Source organism: Marmota marmota, unplaced genomic scaffold (genome assembly GCF_001458135.2).
Source record: "Marmota marmota marmota unplaced genomic scaffold, marMar, whole genome shotgun sequence".
In the NCBI taxonomy this organism is placed as follows: domain Eukaryota; kingdom Metazoa; phylum Chordata; class Mammalia; order Rodentia; family Sciuridae; genus Marmota; species Marmota marmota.
The window spans coordinates 20,528,357-20,549,762 of record NW_025999960.1 but is presented as its reverse complement, the minus strand read 5'-3'; the positions used below and the strand labels follow the sequence as shown (position 1 = coordinate 20,549,762).

The following is a 21,406-nucleotide window of genomic DNA, read 5'->3' as shown; positions in this document are numbered from 1 at the left end:
AGGGCTGGGGTTGTGGCTCAGTGGCAGAATGCTTGCCTCACACATGTGAGAAACTGGGTTCGATCCTCAGAACCACATAAAAATAAATAAACAAAATAAAGATATATAAAAAGCATTCCGTATATAAAACTACCCTTTAGAAGAATAACATTTCCAGGTAAAGATAGAATTTATATTCTGGATTGAAGAAGACAATCTATTCCTAGAGATTAGGAAGATCCACTTACCAAGAACAGCAGAGAGACTTGCAGATAGACTTAGAGAATCTAGTAAGATCTAAATAGTCAAGGGAAGATATGGCATAGATTTAAACTAATATAACAGATTAAAAAATTTCTCATTCATGTTCCAACAGCATGTTATTTATGTCTAAACACTGTCTTTTGTTGAAAAGAACAAAACCTTTGGAGCATATGCTTAAGAGCTTCTTTCACCTGCTGGTTCCTCAGGGTGTAAATGAAAGGGTTGAGTAAAGGAGAAACAGAGGTATTGAGCACAGCTACATCTTTAATTAAAGTCACCCTTTCTTTTGCTGATGGCTTCATATACATGAATATACAACTTCCATAAGTAATAGAGACAACTACCATGTGTGAGGAGCAGGTGGAAAAGGCCTTCCTTCATTGTTGACCAGAAGGGAATTTGAGAATAGTTATGATGATGAATGTGTAGGAGAGGAGCACTAAAAACAATGTGATGTCAAGTGTCATCACAGCTAAGACAAAAGCCATCAATTCTATGAAACGTGTATCTGTGCAAGAGATCTGCAGGACAGAAGATTCACACAGGAAGTTATCGATCACTTTGGAAGCACAGAAATCCAGCTTGAGTAGCATGAGCAAAGGGGGGAAGATGTTTAAGAATCCAGCTGACCAGGAGCTGAGCACCAGTAGGTAGCACACTCTGCTGTTCATAATGACTGGGTAATGCAGAGGTTTGCAGATGGCGACATAGCGGTCATAGGACATGGCAGCCAAGAGGTAAAACTCTGTAACCCCTAACTGATAGAGTCTGTAAACAAGTCAAAATAACACCTGGCATTTTGCCAGGGGAATGTTAGAGTTCGTAAACAAGTCTGGATGGTGCCTGGAAAACATGCCAGAGGGAGTGGTTTGAGAAGTAACAAAAGCGAGCTATTAAGTGTGGAGATTCCTGATTGGTTGACTGATGTATCTAGTTTATGCTAATTAGATAAGCTGTGTGGAATGTATAAATACTGCTCCTGTCCTACAATAAACGGCTCCTACTCCTGCTGTATCAATGTACACAAGTTATTCGTCACCCCCCGGTTATTTTGCTGCAGCCAGCCGGACTGCGGCACCTAACAGGAAAAAAAAGAATAACTGAGTTGCACAACCATTGTAGGAAATTGTTTTGTCTCCAGTGAGAATGCTTATCAGGAACCGTGGAATGCAGACTGTTGTAAACAAAACTTCTAAGAAGGAAAAATTTCGAAGGAAGAAATACATTGGAATCTTGAGACAGGAATCCAGCAGTGTGAGGATGATGATGATTAAGTTCCCCATCAGGCTCAAGATATAATTGAAAAATAGAAACAGGAAAATCATAATCTGTAGCAGAGGTCATCTGTGAGTCCAAGCAAAATGAACTCTATCTCCAATGATTGATTCTTCATTTCTCTTTTGTCCTATCAAATTTACAGAAAATAAAAACTAATATCATGAGTAAGAAGTTATTTCTTTCTTTTCAGCTATATAAAAGTTCCATTTTCAGAAACTTACCAATTCACAAGTATTTCTCAAGTCAGCTTAGAGTTTATCACAATGAACATATCCTTCACATCATTTGTCATCTTTATAAGAACACTGAGAAATCCTTCTCTTGTCTGCAGCTGAGTAGGTCCTCCTTGCCAGTTTATAGGACACTTAGTCATTTGAAATGCAGCTCTTCAATTTTATTAGTGTTAATCTATGACCAATCTTTCAAATGCTTTACCACATAGGCTATTTAAATGTTTGATATTTTTCTGGACCCAGATTGAACTCTGGGGCACTGAGCCACATCCACAGCCCCTTTTTGTATTTTATTTAGTGTCAGGGTCTCACTGAGTTGCTTAGGGACTCACTAAGTTACTGAGGCTGGCTTTCAACTTGAATCCTCCTGCCACAACCTCCTGAGCCCTGGAATTACAGGCATGTGCCACCATGCCTGGCTTGATTTTTTTTTTAATTTTTTAAATTTCTGAATTTAGGCAATATTTCAAATAATTTGTAATTCAAATGACACATGGTTATAGAAAATAGTTTTTTTTTTCATGTAGCCATAATAACTAAAAATTTAGGGATACATAAAAGAGTATAGGATATTTCTAAGGACGAAATTGTATATGAGGATCTAGTGAGTATTCAGCAGGGTGAACATGGAGGTATCAGATCAAAGCAGTGCTTAGCAAATAATTGAGAAGCATGAAAATAAATAACACAACTTTCACATGTGTGTCATCACTTGAACCCACTATGGCAAACACTGACACTACTGTATGGTTTTCCTTTACCATTTTCTGTCTTTTATCAGATCTGGATGGTGGGGTTAGAGAGGAAGATCTATGGAATAACAGTGATAACTAGTGCTTAAGTTACATTACCAAAATTATATTTTAGGTAGAATCATTCAATGCTCATTCTTGATTTACAGGTAGTATGCAGGTAAGAAAAATAGATTGTATTTCCAGAATATCTTGACAGGGAATTAAAACTTTACATATTCTAGCAAGATTATAATTCTATAAATATAGTGAGTATTGATTATTTATATGAATATTTAGAAGACACCTAAAGCTTGGAGAATGCACCTTTTGCATAATATATAAGAGTTGAGATGGCATATCAGTTCTTGATGAAGATGTTGTAAAGTAGAATGACATATAATGATATTCAAATGTCAGGAAAATAAGCTACTAAATCTATAACCATAATATTGTGCCTATTGAGAACTCTATATGCAACAATTACTATTCTTGGTGCTCTGCATGTGTTATGTGGGACAAAATGAAATTAAACATTTAAAAAATATGTGCTCAGGCTTGCATTCAGAGCAAGATGTCAGGTTAATAGAGGTTATTTTCAGAAGCCCTGGCTTTACAGTTGCACAGTTTTCTAAAAGCTTTATTTAATTTTTTATAAGTTTTAACTAGAAGCTTAATTGTGGAACTATGCTTCTAAAAAGAATTAGTGATACCCCTAAAAACTTTTTTTCTTAGGTGTTTTTACAATCATAACAAAATATTTAAACCTATTATTAATGGATGCTATGTAAAATCTTGTGTCTTTTGTGCTTTTGGGGTCTTGTCCAAAAATCCTTGCCTATTTTGATGACTTAAAAATTCCCCCTCTATCTTCTTCCAGTAGCTTCATAATTTCACTTTTCACATTTAAGTATTTCCTTCTTTTTGAGCTAGTTTTTGGAACTAGTGAGAGATGGGATCTAGCTTCATTTCTCAGCATTTGTATATTAATTTTACCAGCACTCTTTATTGGAAAGACTATCTTTTCTCCTATGCATGTTCTTAGCATCTTTGTCATAAAACAGTGGCTATGGAGGTGTGGGTTTTTGTCTAGGATTTCTATTCTGTTCCATTAAACTATGTGTCTGTTTTTATCTCAATACCAGGGTTTTTATTTTTTAAAATTTTTTACATTTATTTGTTCTAATTAGTTATACATGACACCATACTGCTCTTCGAATCATTGTATACAAATGGAACACAATTTTTCACTTCTCTGGTTTTATACAATGCAGGGTCACACAATTCCTGCAATCATACATGTACCTAAGGTAGTGATGCCATCTTATTCCACCATCTTTCCTATTCCCATGCTCACACCCCTCCTTTCCCTCTTCTTTGGCCAATCCAAAGTTCCTCCACTCACCCCATACCCCCCATACTAATTATGTATTAGCATCCACTTATCTGAGAAAACATTCAGCCTTTCATACCATGCTTTTTTGATTATTTTAGCTTTATAGTATATTTTGAAGGCAGGTAATGTAATTCCTCCTGCTATATTCTTTTTACTCTAGAGTGTTTGGGTTATTTAGGGTCTTTTGTGGTTGAATATGGGTTTTAGGATTTTTTTTCCTAGTTCTGTGAAGCATGTCACTGGTACTTTGATAGAGATTATATTGAGCCTGTAGATCACATTGGGAAGTATGGACATCTTAACTTTTGATTCTTCCAATTCAAAAACATGGAATGTCTTATTTTTTTCTGTCTTTCATCTTTAATTTCTTTCTTTAATGTTTGTTTTATTGTGATATTATTCCTATGTATTTCATATTTTTCTAACTATTGTAAGTGAGATTTTTCTCTTTATATTTATGTAATTCACCAATGACTTAGAGAAATGCAAATGATATTACATATTTAGGTTATATCCTGCAATTTTGCTGAATTCATTTATTACTTCTAATTGTTTCTTGGTGAAATTTTTATGAAGATCATGTCATCTGCAAACAGACAATTTTAATTTTTCCTTTTTAATTTGGATGCACTTTACTTCTTTCATTGCAGAATGCTCGGACTAGAACTTCTGGTATTATGTTGATAACATTGGTGAAGTATACATCTTCATTTTGTTCCAGATCTTAGAAAGTTTTCAACTTTTTCCTATTCAATATGATGATAGCTCTTGACTTTTATACACAACCTTTATTATGTTGGGTTATTTTCCTTCAAACCCTAATTTGTTCATTGTTTTCATCATAAGGGGATAATAAATTTTATCAAATGGTCTCTTCTGTATGTATTGAAGTGATCATTTTTTTGTCCTTCATTCTGATGACATAGTGTATCACATTTATCAATTCACATGTAGAACAATCCTTGCTTCTTTAGGAGGAATAGCATTTGATCATGATGAATAATTTTGGAGTGTAGCATTGGATTCAGAATTTTTGTATTTTGTCAAGAATTTTGAATCTGTATTTATCAAGAACGTTAGCATATATCTTTCTGTGCTTGCTCACTCTCTCTCTCTCTCTATGACTCTGTGTGTGTGTGTGTGTGTGTGTGTTCTTGTCTAACTTTGATATTAGACTAATAGTGACCTCAGAATCATTTTGTGAGAATATCATTTTCTTTATTTTTGGAATAATTTAAGAATAATTAGTATTAGTTTTTCTTTAAATGTTTGGTGGAATTCAACAGTGAAACCATCCTGTCCTTGGCTTTTCTTTAATGAAAGATTTTTGCAAAGCTCACATGTGAGGTGGAATTAATATCCAGACTATATAAGGAACTCAAGGAACTCATTAGCCAAAGAAAAAAAATAAAGATATAAACAAGCAAACAAAAAAATCTGATTTAAATATGGGCAATGAACCTAACAAGATATTTATGACAATAAAAGACCAACACAAATATGAGAAAATCCACAGTGTGACTAGTTATCAGGGAATTGCAAATAAAAAACACAGTATCACCTCACTCCAATGAAAGTGACTATCATCATAAAGACAAAAGACACCAAGTGGTAGTGCAGATATGGAGAAAACATTACACTTGCACATGTTGGTGGGAATGTGAATTAAAACCAACATGGAAAACAGTATGAAGGTTCCTCAAAAATTAGAAATAGAATTGTCATACTCTCCAGTAATCCCACTATGATCACATATTCAGAGGAAATGAAATCAGTATATCAAAGGAACATCTGTACTCCTATGTTTATTGCAGACTATTCAAATTAGCCAAGAGATGAAAACAATCTAAGTGTTCATTAACTGATGGATGATAAAGAAAATGTGGTACAGCCTGGCCTGGTAGCACACGCCTGTAATCCAATGGCTCAGGAGTTTGAGTCAGGAAGATCCAGAGTCCAAAGCAGCCTCAGAAACTTAGATAGTTAATAAGCAACTCAGTGAGACCTTGTCTCTATATAAAATACAAAAAAGAAAAAGGCCTGGGGACCTGGCTCAGTGATTAAGTGCCCTTGAGTTCTATCCCTGGGTACAAAAAAAGGAAGGAAAGAGGGAGGGGGGAAGGGGGGATGAGGTACAGTGTCACACCAGAATACTACACAACCTCATGGGGAAAAAATGAAATTTTGTCATTTGAAAAAGCATGGATGGAATTGAAGATTATTATGTTAAGTGGAAAAAGCTAGGCAAGTACTATATGATATCACTCATACGGAATCTGAAAACGTTTGTTTCATGAAAACTAAGAGTAGAATGATAGTTAGCAGAACAAGGCACAAGAAGGAAGAAGGAGAGATGGGGACTGTTTAATCATTGGGAATTAAGATACATTTAGATAAGAGTAAGAAGTTATTTGCTGTTGCACAGTATGGTGAATACAGAAGACAAAAATGCACTGTATATTTCAAAAAACTGAAAGAAAGGATATTGAATGTTTTCATCATGAAGAAATGAAAAATATTTGAGGAGATATACGTTTACCCTTACTTAAATAATTCAAAATGTACACACCAAAACTTCACATCATATTCCATAAATATAATCTTAATGTTATATGTATCAGTTAAATACTCAAAAATAAATTCACCCACATTTTCTTTTAATACTGTTTATTTTCAATTTTTATATTTAGATCAATAAATCATTTGCACTCAATTTTTAGGTATGATTTAAGAAATGACCTATCTTTTTATCTTTCCAATTATGTAAAAATTTGCCCAGTAATACACATTTAAAAGTTCATATATTTCACATATAATATAGTCTATATCAATCTTTTCATTCTATTCCACTTTATGTAATTATTAATACTTCTACAACTTGATATTTTCATTAACTATTTAATGCCTGATTATTGTAGTTTCTTGTAGGTTTTATTTTCTTAACAAATTCTTTAGGCCATAGTTGCTTTATTATTTCTTAAAAAAATGTGTTCTACCTATATTCATAAGAAAAATCTTGTTGGTATTTTTATTGAACTTTTATTAAACTTTTAGTAAAATAAGTGAGAACTTTCATAATTTTATAAAGAATAATCCTATTGAATCACAAAGATTTGTTGTTTTTTCCCTACCTTCAGAGAATGTGTATGATTTTTTACTTTATCAAACGAGTTATTTTCTTCAAAGTACAAAATCACAAATCCTAGCCCAGTCAAATAAAAAATAAAAGGAGAGAAAATTAAAATTAATGAAATCAGAAATGAAAGAGAAAATATTAAGACAGATGCTTCAAAAATAATAGAATCACAATAGACTATTATGAAAAAAATTCATGCCAAAAAATTGAATAACCTAGAGGAAATGGACACATTCCTAGCAATATATACTCTACCAAGACTGAATAAAGAATACCTGAATAGACTAATTACAAATAAAACTGAAGTAGTGATCAAAATTTACCCCAAAAAAGAAAGGCCCAAGATAAGACGGTTTTGAAGATAAATTCTACCAAAACTCAAGGAAGAATTAATACCAATTCTTTAACTCTTTGAAAAAAATAGAATACTTGCAAGTTCATGTTCTCTGAGATATCTATCACTCTAATACAAAAGCCAGAATATTTCAAGTATTTGACCACAATAGAAATACCAATTCAGCTTTGAATAAATAATATTGTGAATGGAATGTAAAATTACCTCAATAAGTAAGTTAGTAAACAGAGAATTTGTTACTAAAAATTTCAAGTAATGGCCAACTTTAGAAAATGAATATAAATTTGTATGAATATCTGAATATAGGAATTATGACATGTTTTGGGAAAGAGAACAGTAAGGGTAAGTAATATAAAATTTAGAAAATTATCTTTTGGATTACCCAGAAAAAAATTTCAAAATTTTGTGTAGAGTTTATTTTATGTGTAAATAATAATGAGTTTTTAAAGGGTCTAATCATAGACTAATGCCAACATAATGTTAAATAACATTTATTAACTTAGTAAAATTATTGAAGAAATATTTCCATTAAAAAGTACAAATAAAATTATTTATTTAATGGATAAGGGAATTTGTATTACTATTTAACTGATCCAACTTTTAAGATATTTGTTTTGAGATAATAATGAACATTCTGACACATTTATTTTTTTAGTTATGATATCATATATATGTATGTAAATTTTCTTATAAAATTTTATCTATATTTTCTTTTTTATTCATATATATATATAATCTGTTCTAGTTATACATGAATACATTTTGACACATTATACTTAAATGGAGTATAACTTCTTGTTTTTCTGGTTGTACGTGATATAGAATCACACTGGTCAGTGGTCATATATGCAATAGGGTAATAATGTCTGGTTCATTCTACTGTCTTTTCTACCCCGCTACTCCTTCCCCTCCCTTCACTCCTCTATGCCTAATCCGAAGTACCTCTTTTTTACCGTTTTCTTTTGAATAACAAATAAAGGTCTTTCACTTTAAATATTTTCTTTCAATTCAGAAAGGTTAGTTTGATGAGTGAATAAAACATGGCTGTATGCATAATCAAAATGGAAGTGTATAACTCTTAGAATCTATTTTGAAAGATGTTAATTCAAATAGTTAATTTTATGGGTAAATCAACTGGTAAATTAGAATGACTTTTGAGGGACAGGTGCCACTGAGATACTAAAAAATTATATATTAAACAAACTATGAATGAAGTAGCACAGAGGACTTAGTGATAACTCTACCTTGAAATGAAAAAACAGGTACTTAAGAAAAGTGATGTTTGAACTGGCTACTTAGAGGGCTCAGAAATGTTATTATATGAAGTATTTCAAAATAAATGACAGCTAGCCAAGCAGTTTAAATAGCACGATATTGCTTTAAGCAAATTGGTCCTCACTGATACATAACAGAATCAAAATTAGTGAATCTATTGGTAATACCTTAGGTTTTACTTTTATTACATTGCCACAAAATATTTACACATACGGGTGTATATATATGTACATATATGTGTGTGCGCACATATATAATTTGTGTGCTATTAATATTTGTAAGCATTAAATAATTCTCAAAGATCATTAGGTGTAAATTGGCAGGTTAGGAAAAAAACATGTATACATAAATAAAAAGGAAGACTATAAACAATTTATAATCAATTGTTTAAATATTTTTTGTCCTGAAATCATGTTTATAATCTATATATTTTCTACAATTCAACTCATTCTACAAATCTACAGAAACTTCTATAATTGTCTAATTATATATTATGTTTATTTTTCTCCCTGGTTATATTTTATACCATCCCTTTGGGTGCTATTTTCAAATATATTTTGTTCCAACCAATATACACAGTTTTAAAAACTGAAATGAAAAAAAGGACAATCTGATCTAATATACAATATTTTTAATATATGGAAAAAATCATGAAATTGGATGCATACCTTTGAAAATACTATTATATTTGATTAATTAAAAATTTTGTTTATTACACAAAATTTAAATTTCACAGACCTAATAAATTCAGCCCTAAACTAGGAATTTTCTAAGCTAGAACTTGAAGCTTCTACCATCTTAGTTTCACTGACAGGAAGTATGTCTATATCAATCTGCATATCTGTACTATATACACCTAGATCTGACATATATGTCAAACAAATAATATTTGAAAACAAAAAGAATTAGCATTGTTCTTATTTCAAAATTATTCACAAATCATTTAGAATTTGATTTAGGTGTATCCCAACTTAAGCAGAGGAAGTTTGGGGAGTTTGAGAATTTCAAATAAGTATTACATTTCAATATTGATTTTCAAAACCAAATTAGTAAGATTATCACATTTTCTTTGATGAAAATCATTATAAACATAACATCTTACATCTAAAAACTAAGGATTGTTACTTTACAGTATATGCACATATACATGAATATGTGTGAATATATATACACAAATATCTAAAATATTTAAATATATACTTCAAAGATAAACAGTGCTCAAAGATGAACATCAAAAACTCTACTACAATTTTCTTTTAATTTATTCAGTTACAATATACATCAATTAATTAGAAGCATAAAAAATAAATATTACTTCTACATTGTTTTTAATAGGTCATATATCAAATGCAATTTCAAATGGAACAATATTTTATAGCTAACATAACTGGCATTCTTAAAAGACAAAAGAGACATATTGAAAGTAGAAGCTTACGATTTTCACATGTTAATACAAAGAAAGCTAAGAGAACAGGGAAAACAAAGTCAAAACAAAAGGGAGTTTTAATGGAGATTCAAAGCGAGGCTACCATTTCAGACCAAAGTTTTAAGAAAAAATATTTTTTGAAAGACATAAAGATGAATATCAAAGCAATGAAATAAATAGAAAAGGGAGAAATGATCTCTTAGAAACTGTTGAAACTACCTGAGCCTCCTTTATTCATATCCTTTGAATAAAGAAGTAGAATATTCATTTCTTTGAAAAAGACACAATCCTGTGTATCAAATTTAAAAAGGCTTTTTTCACTTGTTGATTCCGTAAGGTATAGATGAAAGGGTTCAAAAGTGGAGCTACTGAGGTATTGAGGACAGCAATTCCCTTGGAAAAATATATTCTTTGTTTGATTGAAGGTTTAAGATACATGAAGATGCAGCTGCCATAGGAAAGGGATATCACGATCATGTGAGAAGAACATGTGGAAAAAGCCTTTTTCCTCTGACTAGTTGAAGGGATTCTTAGAATGGTCAGGGCGATATAGGTGTAGGATATTATCACCATGACTAATGTGACCAAGAGTGTCACCAAAGCTGAGATGAATCCCATCATCTCCAGGAGCTGTGTGTCTGTGCAGGAGATCTGCATGAGGGGTGTAGTGTCACAGTAGAAATGATCAACAACGTTGGAGGCACAGAAGTCAATATTGAGACCTAGGACGAGTGGTGGGAAGATGACAAAAAAGCCAGCAAGCCAACAACTGAGGACCAGCTGAATGCAGATTTTGCTGTTCATGATAGTCATGTAATGAAGGGGCTTACAGATGGCCACATAGCGGTCATAAGACATAGCTGCCAATAAGTAAAATTCTGATGCTCCAAGTAGGAAGGCAAAAAACACTTGAGTAACACAACTGGCATAGGAAATGGTCTTGTCCCCAGTTGCCATAATAGCCAGCAATTTAGGGATGCATGTAGTAGTATAGGAAATTTCTAAGAAGGAGAAATTCCGAAGGAAAAAGTACATGGGGGTCTTCAGGTCCGTATCTACCAGGGTAAGTGTGATGATGGTCAGATTGCCAGTGACGCTCAGCAAGTAGGTAAGAAGCAGGAAGACAAATAACACAACTTTCAATTCTGGGTCATCAGTCAAACCTGCCAGGATGAACACTGTCAGTCTTGTGTGGTTTCGCATTATGGTGCTCTGACATTTACCAGTTCTGGATAGAAAACAAATAATAATAATCTCTACAGAAAAATAACAGCAATAACTAGTGTGGAGGTGACATTAACAGTGGTTTTTCATGGAGAGCCAAATAATCTTCATTGCTGTATTAAAGATGATTCTGTCAGGAAGAATAATAGTTTGTATTTTCAAATTGCAGGCCGAGAATGAATACATCAACTTGCAATTGTACTGAAGAATAATCCATATAAGGGTAGTAACTGTTCATTCTGTTTATGTGAACACAAGGAAATTTTATAAAACAAAATTAAAAGAATTTAAAGAGAGAAAAATGTTTTTGCTTTCTTGAGAACACACAAGATTTGGAATGGCATCTCATTTTCCTGTTCAATTAAAGAAAGTCAACTCAATAAAGTTCAAGAATTTTGCATAATAAAATAAAGTTGTGCCTACCAAATGAAATGCAAGAGTACTCTTTTACTTAAGACAAACACAGAGACACAGACACACACAGTCCTGTAGTTCCATCTACAGGACTAGGAGATGTTCACTATTACATTCAACCAAACAATCTTAAGTGCATAATTGTTTTCTCATTTACTTCCACAGTTGAGACCCAGGTTCAAAATGATGCACAGGAAATAATTCCATTTACTCTTAGTATTGGCATTGTCTCATTATCTGTGGTCTCCCCAACCTTCCTGCTCTGTACCCCAATACCAAATCAATAGGAACTCTCTGATAGTGTGTGTAGTAAGCCACTGCAGTTCTCCTCTGGGATTGTGGTTCTGGGAATGGACCAAGGAAAGTGAATAGTGAGACACCTGAATATACAGACAAAGAGCAATACATACATGTGGATTTAGGAAGCTCGGTGAACCAGGAGAAGTGAAAAGAAAACTAAACTTAAACCTAGACACATAAGAAGGAGTTTTAGGAATAAGATAATGAGCTTAATTATCCTAAGATAATTAGTAAATATAATGGGGAAAAAATTTAAGATAGACATATATAAATTAGTAAATGAATATCATAAGGGAGACAGGTTCACTAATAAAATTTATCTCCATATGCTTCTAGTTATTTTAGTTACATTTTTATTCTTTGTCTAAATTAGAGATTGAAAACATGAACAATTTTGAGTTCAGCCCTGGCCTAAAAATAAAAGCAATAGTTGATAAATTCAAAAACATAAGGAATCACAAAACAGGACTGACACAAATTATAGGCAGGTATGCAGTTTCCTGTCGTGAGAATATTCAAATGTCCAACTAACAGGCAACTAAAGAGATATTAATAAATAGTTATTTTCTACATCTAGCATATATTGAGACAGTGAAATTAAGAAATAAAATTGTGTTTGTACAGCAAGTACATTGGAGATCTAGTATTTAAGTTAATGATATCTCCAGGGAAAAGTTTCTTCCTGCATATCATCATCATCACATGCATAAAATATTTACAGTTTCATGATAGGCATGGCATTATATGATAGTGCATGTAATTACTTGCAACCTGCAAAGCATACATTATGATTAGGAAAGCATATACACAAATAAAAATAGACATATAAGGGCAAATAAAACTGGTTTGTTATAATATCTAATGAAGTATACAGGAGGAATTTGAATTCTAAAGTAGATCTTAAAAAGAGAAAAAGAAATGAGACAAAATATTCTTAGCAGAGAGGGTCAGCTGAACAGAAAGTAAAAGGCACACTTGAATATATTAGAACAAGGAGTGGAATTCAGCTGCTAAAATTATGCATGTTAGAAAGGTTCACAAACAACTGAAAGAAATGACTGTTATGTTTATTAGAAATTTATTCACATTCATATGATTTTGGAAAAATCTATTATAAAATTTTCCTTATTTATGCAGATTAATGACATAATCAATGGCAAGAGTTGTCAAAATCCATACATCTAAAACACATAAATTAAAATTTCATCATATCAAATCATTTCATTGTTCAACTTCAACACTCATTCACAAATTATCCCTTAACATACACTATAAAGAGAAAATTCATATTCGAAGTCAGGCCTCTGAATGTAATTTTTTTTTAGTTGTCTTAACTATCATGATAAAAGATGAATTTAAAAACAGAAAGAGCTTTTCAACTAAATTATCATGGTATTCTATGGACTATATTCATCGCTTTTCCTATATCATTTTTAACTCTTACAAATGTTAATTATTTTGATCTTTTGAAATCCTAAAGCAATGCCAAAAAAAATAAATCTTTAAAATGCAAACATCAAAATAAAACACAATTTTTTTGGTGGTGGTTGGGGGTGGGTACTGAAGATTGAACCCCGGGGTGTTTTACCACAGAGCTATGTCTCTGGCCCTTTTTACATTTTGAGGCAGGATCTCACTATGTTGCTGAAAGTCTCACTAAATTGCAGAGGCTGGTCTCAAATTTATAATCTTTCTGTCTCAGCCTCTGAAACTACTGGGATTACAGGCATGCAGCACCATACCCAGCTGAAACAAATGTATTTTAAGGCCATAAAGACACAAGTTTATTGAGATAAAATCATCTGAGCCTTGATATTTAACAATTTTACCATACTGAACTGAGCTTGCAAACATTCCACTTCTCTCTGCATGTTCTTATCTGGGATAGTTTCTTCTCCTTTATCTGGGATAGTTTCTTCTCACCTGAAAACAGCACTTTTGGAGATGATTTAATTAGTTGTTTTATGGCATCACCACTAGTGTATTAAATCTCCCCTTCTCTGTAATTTATTTATTCATGTACTGAATCCTTTTCTACACATCACCCACACTGCCATATAAAATAAATCAATCCTGATCCCTTGACTATTTATACTTTCCATGCCCTGAATGAAAATAGCTAGACTGTGAAGAATTCTCAAGATGATAAGCAATCCAAGAACCATTTCCCTAAGAGGTTTTATATTATAAAAGCAGTCTCCCCAAGCACTCTACATTTTTAAAAACAAAATATATATGAAAAAGAGACTAAGATATACCTCCAGAGAATTCAGTATAGATCGCTTTAATATGTGTTTGCCTATCTATTTATGGAAAGGAAACATTTTTTTTTTTCAGAAAGCCACCTAAATGCACATAATTATTCAGATTATAGCTTAGCCATGCCTCTAGCATCACTTCTCTAATGACTGGTATGCCTTGAAGTTCCTAATTCAGTATCTTGAATTTGGGGGGGGCACTCAGTAAATGCAGTTGATAAAATCTATTTCTTCAAGCCTTTCATCATGTGCCATGATCATCTCCAATTAGTGACTGAGAATAGTGTTGGGGAGGATATCTGTGCTGTTTGGCCTGGAGGGTGGGTGGTTTGTGGGAACATGTAGATGCTGGAGTAGCCCACCATTATCTCTGTTATCCTAATAGAGCCTTCAGACTCAACACTTAAACTTAAGTCTGACATCAGATTGTCCAACCCAACAATTAAATGTCAGTTTCTTAAAATAGTTTGATAGTTCTGCATGGGAAGTTTTCTTCTAGAGGAAGCCTCTACAAACAGTTCTTTTTTCTTTTCTTTTTCTTTTCTTTTTTTTTTTTTTCACCTTTTCAAAATCCAGGAAAGGCCCTGTGACCTTAGGGTCCCGTGAAAAGAGAGAGAGTCATTGGAATTTGTTGAGAGCCACAACCGAGTCAAGATGGTGCCTGGCATTTTGCCAGAAGGAGTGGTTGAGAAGTAATGCCAGCGAGCCATTAAGATGATGATAATTAAGTTAAGCTGTGTATAATTATTAAGATAATGACTGATTGCTGTAACTGGATGATGCTAAGTTGAAACAAGCTGTGTATTCAGTTGTGTATATAAACCTCTGCTGTCCGGCAATTAGGCGACTCCTGCTACCTCGGGTGCCCGCTACTTTTGAGTTCTCTCGGAGTTCCGGTTGAGTTCCGGTTGAGCTCCCGTGGAGTTCGGGCAACAAAGTAGTTCCTGTTTGAACCTACAAGTGGCTCGTGACTTCCCAGTTATTTTTGTGCCCAGCCAGACTGCGGCAGGAATTCTTTATTCTTATATAGGGGACACACAAGGGGAGGTTCCATGGAATATTATATCCCAAAAAGGGAAAAGGGGTAGGATTACAAAGGAACAGGTTAATGTAACTCAATCCCACTGGGTAATGCCAACTCCTGGTGCCACACCTCATTATCTAAGAGGAGGTACAGGGCGCAATTATTGTTTAGTATCTCTTGCTCAGAACTTGAAGGTGTGTATTTCCAGAGCGGCTCCCTTCTTTCTTTGAAAAAGTAAGTGATGAGTCACTATCACAAGTTCCTGAATTCTTGTTCTGAAGGCATGACATCTGGCAGCTCAACAGAGCTATAAGCATCATAGCTGGAGACTTAGGTCTTCCTTGCTGTTGTATCATCTGCTTAGCCTGCAGCCTCAGATTCTTCCAACAGCTTCCATGAGGGTAGCTTCACCATTGGGTCTCTCTGGGCCATCTTCTTTCCCCTCATCCTTCCAAGGCTCCTCTTCTTGCTGGGAGTCAGGGCTAACATCTCTTGATTGATCCGCAGTTGTTTGAACCTTGGATTTAGGTCCTTGTCTTTTCAAAATCTGGGGATAGCTCTGAAGAAAAAAAATTGCAAGTACTTCTCCCCAAGACCTCTAATATCTAAATTATTTACTCCTCAAGTAGGAGTGATACCTGTCTTGGAGATGAGGAACACGTCCTTGTACCCCAGTGTTGAAGATTGAACACTGAGAAACACTGAAGCCAGCGCAGAAAGCAAGTTTAATGAAAAAATTATAGAAATAGACTTCTTTGAGGAAAAGGGGCCCCAAAGCTGGATGTCCATGGGAGGGGGTATATTTTTATAGACTCCTTTATAGCTCCTTTATAGATTCCAGAACCCCCCTTTTAATTATTCCCTTCATTTTCTTCTCCTCTATGTGTCTAAGGGCAGGAAGGAGCAGGAGATGGAAATTAATCGTTAGCAACCCAGATTGCCCAGGAGCATGATCACAGAGGTTGACACCCATTGTCCTCTGTTGGGTAGCAGGTCCTCATTTTCTCTTTACCCCCATCAGTCATTATCTACACTGACTGCCTGGCCTTTGCCCCTCATTAGGCCAAGGGGGGGCTGCAGGCAGATTGCTTTTTTGGCAAAGAAAGCCGGTGGGGGGTTGGTACAATGCCATTTTATAGAACTATTCTCTTAACCTCTTGTTTCCACCATCCTCATCTCTCTGTCCCCTTAAAACAGGTTTTACTCTATTTCCACTTCCACAAAATGTGGGAGGTTAATTCCAGGTGTTAAAGTTATATCTTTTTATTTTGTTGGTTTGGTTTTTCCTCTGTCATACCTTTGGTAAATCAGAACTTTCATCTGGAAGGTAAATAAATGACAAGGTCATGTTGATAAAAGTTAGCTAAAATAAAGTGTGAGTCCCTTAGACACTTCTCACAGTCCGTTTTTTTGATGCTGTAACAGAGTATCTGAAGACTGAGTAATTTTTAAAGGAAAGAGATTTATTTTGGCTCATGATTCTGGAGTGTAGGAAGTCCAAGATCAAATAACTGCCGGAGGTGAGGAACTCATACTCATTAAACTCATGACAGAAAGCAGAAAAGCAAGTGGGTCAATCAGGAGAGAAGAAAGAGAATTAAGTGCCCACAATAAGAAGCCTATTTCTATGATAAAGGGATTCAGCTATTCATGAGGTCTCTGACAATATGGCTCAAACCCCTCCCATCAGACCCAACCTTTCAACACTGCTAAATTGAGAAATTAAGGTTCCAACACTTGGGCTTTGGGGGGATACTATTAAAACAATAGTATCTACCTTGTGTCAAGATTACAACCCTAAGGCTATGCTAACCAAATCCAACTGGGTTTGTTGTTAAGGCAAAGAAAAAATACTTAATTCCCAGGAGTGATCACAATGGAATCTTGACTTTGCAAAATCAGTCCATTTAACTTCCTACCTCTATTTCTTGACCATTACCCAGGAACTAATTGAGTGGAGATAATTCCTTTCTGGAGAAAGCTCTTTTCATTGACCATTATTGCCTTACCTGCTCCTTCCTGCCCTTAGAGGACTACTAGCCTCCACCTCAGTCAGAAAGAGATGACTGAGGTGGAGGCTAGTAGTCCTTTGCTGAGCAGCTTGTACGCTAAAAGTTGTCAAACTTTAGATGTTCTGAATATGTGACTCAGCTGAATGCATGACTCATATGACTTTCATTGACAAGTGTGCAGCTCCCTTCACCAGGGCCTGGCAAATACTGACCTGTTTATTTTCACTATACTTTGTCTTCAGAATGATCTAATCTATTATAAAGACTTTCAGTTGAACATTTTACTTGATTTATTATTTTTTATTTCCAAGAATATTTTTTCATCTTCCCACTTCCAATTTTCTTATTCATTTTAAAATTTGTTTTAATTAGTTATACATGACAGTAGAATGCATTTATGCACTTCGATATATCATATAGATGGGGTATAATTTCTCATTTATCTGATTGTACATGTTGTAGAATCACATCAGTCTTGCAGTCATATACGTGCATAAGGTAATAATGTCTGTTTCATTCTACCTTCCTATTCCCATATCCCCTCGCCTCCTTTCACTTCCCTCTACCTAATCTAAGGTAACTCTATTCTTCCGTATTGCCCCCACCCTTATTGTGAATTAGCACCCACACATCAGAGAATACATTCAGCCTTTTTGGGGGGGAGGTTTGCTTAGTATGATATTCTCCAACTCCAGCCATTTACTGGCAAATGTTTTTTGTTTGGTTCTTTTTCAGTATCTCTATTTCCTTCTTTTTGAAAAAAAAAATATTGTTTAGTGTTGACAGACCTTTATTTTATTCATTTATTTATATGCAGCACTGAGAATTGAACCCAGTGCCTCACACATGTGAGGCAAGCACTCTACCATTGAGCCACAACCCCAGCCCCGTCTATCTCCTTCTTGATGTCTCATAAATATCCTGTACTGATTTCCTTAATTTGTTCAGTTGTTTTTCTGTGTTCTCTTGGAATTCATTGTTCATTTTTATAACCTTTATTTTGAATTCCTTATCTAATATTTAATTTACTTTAATGTCTTTTGCTAGTGAATTATAAACTTTAGAAGGTGTTTGTTTTAACTTTTTTTCATATTCTCATTTCCTTGTGTTAGATTTTATGCATTTGTTTGCATGAATTTCTCTTCCATTGTGACCTTTTTAGGTCACAGCTTTCTCTTGCAAAAGGCTCCTAGAGTGATCTAGAGTGATATCCCCTGTATGTGTGGCATTCACAGTCTTTATGTTAATTCTATTTATTTATTTATTTATTTATTTATTTATTTATTGCTGTAGGAAATACCTAGACTGATTCTATAGTTGGCTATTGTAAGTTGTGCTGCTACAAATATGGGTATGCGTGTATCACTTCAGTATAATTTTGGGAGGCCATCATCGCACGTGATTTGAGTTACCTCCCTGGCTGGGTGAGAGGCGCTTAGACATATCCTTGTGTCCAGAGCTTTCCCCACCCTTCTCAGGTCCAAAGGCTTGTCCATGTGGAGGCATGTCTGGCCACTACCCGAAGAAGACTCAATCGTCGCACCTGACCTTGGGACACTGCCCCACTTAATCTTCATTGGATGGGATTTTCCCCAGAATTTTTAAACCTCGCTACTCTAATAGGTAGCTGGAGGCTAGAGCTAGGAGAAGCCGTCCTGGAGCTGGTTTAAAGGTAATTAGAGCCTGACTCTTTAATTCAAAACTCCCTTCGGATTTCTTACGTAGATGAACCTTCATTTATGAAGCTTGTGCTGGCCGAGGTCTAAATATAATGACTTTAATTGAGGGAAATGAAGATCAAAACCACTCTTGAGATTTTATGTCACCCCAGTTAAAATGGAATCCATACATAATATCAATAATAATAAATGCTTGGTGAGGACACGGGTACAAAGGAACTATTTTAGTCAACTTTTACTCAGCTGTGACCAAAAGACCCGACCACAACAATTTTATAGGAGGAAATGTTTATTTTGCTCATAGTTTCATGTCTGTCCATAGACCACCGAGTTCATTGCACTGTGCTCAAAGTGAGGCAGATCATGGTAGTAGGGTATGGTGAAGGAATGCAGCTCAGGACATGATCATCAGGAAAAAGTGTGAGCCACATAACAAATGCATGCTCCCAGTTACTCAAGTAGTCTCACCACAACTTACCTGCCCTTGTTTACCCTGTTAATCTGTTTAAGTGGATTAATGCACTGATTAGACTAAGGCTTTCATAACCCAATCATTTCACCCCCAAATTTTCTCACCTCATATGTAAATCATAACAGGAACATTTATACCTTGTTGGTCGGACTGCAAATTAGAAAGTTTTTTATATAGAAATGAGGTAAATGAGTTAGAGACCAAAGCAAACAAGCTATTTAAGAGACAATTGATATACTTTGAGTATAGCTCTTCTTAACACTTATTCAATATATACAACCGTAAAACAAATGTTAGCTATAGCTTTCTCTTTCAGAAATGAGAGATATTGTGCACAATAAGGATTTTAATATTTTTTAAAGTCTAGGATAGTTTGCACATCACAGTCTCAAATAACCCAGTCTTATCTCTGGTGCTTATACAAATATTTATTCAGAAATTCATAATTTATTTAAAATTAAGTGCGGATTTTCTTCCACTAATCATTTCTCATTGTAGATTAGGCCTATGATTTTTTTCTTTTGTATTCCAATTATCTCCTTACAGATAGTCTAGAAATGGAAAAAAAACTTATGCATTCTAAGTAGTTAAATATAGTAAATATATTCCTGAATTTCACAGTTATTGATAATTCTTTTCAGTATAAAGAAAAGGGGGAGAAATTACATTCTTTGATCCCTATGAAATTATTTCTGAATTTACTTTTATATTAGACTTTTAGAAGAGCTAAACATACTTAAATCTTAAATATAAAAAATAAGTTTAGTAAATAAGCAATATAGTATTTCAGAATATAAAATAAATATTTGACATGATTACATTTGACAAAAAAATTAAGACACACGCAAGAGTGTTCACAGGAAAATCTGAGATATTCTAGCATCAGAATTTTTGTCAGATGTGAAAGATTTTGAATAAAATTTCTTTTGAATATAGATGTTATCTATAAGGTAGAAAATTTGGGGCATTTAAAATTCAGTTACTGATTGCAAACAAAGAGAAATAGTGACAACTGAAGGGTATTTCTTTAATAAATCATCTTGTATTTCAAATGAAATATTCTTAAAGCACTACAGTTTTATGAAAACCACCTGAACAAGCATGCCCTCTATTTTAAAAGTATACTTGAATATTCACAATGCCCCCATGAATATTTATCTAGCTACATAGATTTAAAATTTTTCACTATTGTTTTTAAATTCAGGTTCATTTACTTGCATGGAGATCTGACAAGTTACATTTCCTTTTAAATATTTTGGGACAGAATCTGTTTAGCAATTTGTTAAGTCAAAAAAATCCAATCATTAAGAAATTTTCTGTAAGATCACCAATATCTTCTGTGAAAACTAAGACATAGACAAATATTCATAGAGCAAACTTATAAAACTCTTTTAGGGAAAATTCTTTTGATCAAACTGACATATGATACCACACAAAGGAAAAGAGTCAAAACATTCAGTTTTACATAAATGTCTCTGGTCATTGTATCTAATTTTAATGTTCAATTCACTTAGTTTGAAAAATAATATACTCTATTAGAGCCATATGGACTTAATTTTATGTATGATATCTTTTAAATCTATGGAGTACTCTGAAAGGATGTTACTGTTATTTTGCATCCTAAATGACATAAAGCCAAAGCGATTTCAATTTTATTTTGCTAACAATGCATGAGGTTTGTGAATAGTAAGAGACCATTTTTTGAATCAGTGTGTTTCTAGTCATATACTTTTTTATTTTTTGTCGTTTGCAGATTATCTGAGCCTTACATGCTGTATATATTTTATGGATTCACATGCATGACAATATCTGTCATACAAAGTCTTGAGATGAAACTTCTACATTTCAAAAAACATGAAAGACTATAAGTAATCCATAAGGGCTATCTATAATTTTTATTGGATAACTGCCATAGCAGCCATGTTTTAATCTTTATAAAAATTCTTTATC

The 21,406-nt window shown here is 33.8% G+C and overlaps 1 protein-coding gene and 1 pseudogene across 1 annotated transcript; both read right to left on the bottom strand.

The window, feature by feature from the left end:
- Positions 1-359: 359 nt before the first annotated feature.
- Positions 360-1,636, bottom strand: LOC107148883 (annotated as a pseudogene).
- An 8,701-nt stretch (positions 1,637-10,337) lies between these two features.
- On the bottom strand, positions 10,338-11,276 carry LOC107148882 (olfactory receptor 6C74-like). The gene has a single exon (XM_015493615.1). The coding sequence runs from the start codon at positions 11,274-11,276 to the stop codon at positions 10,338-10,340; it is 939 nt and encodes a 312-aa protein (XP_015349101.1).
- Positions 11,277-21,406: the final 10,130 nt, after the last annotated feature.

Bases quoted from the DNA above. Each gene is read 5' to 3' on its own strand.
- LOC107148882 (XM_015493615.1), bottom strand. From the start codon at position 11,276: ATGCGAAACCACACAAGACTGACAGTGTTCATCCTGGCAGGTTTGACT.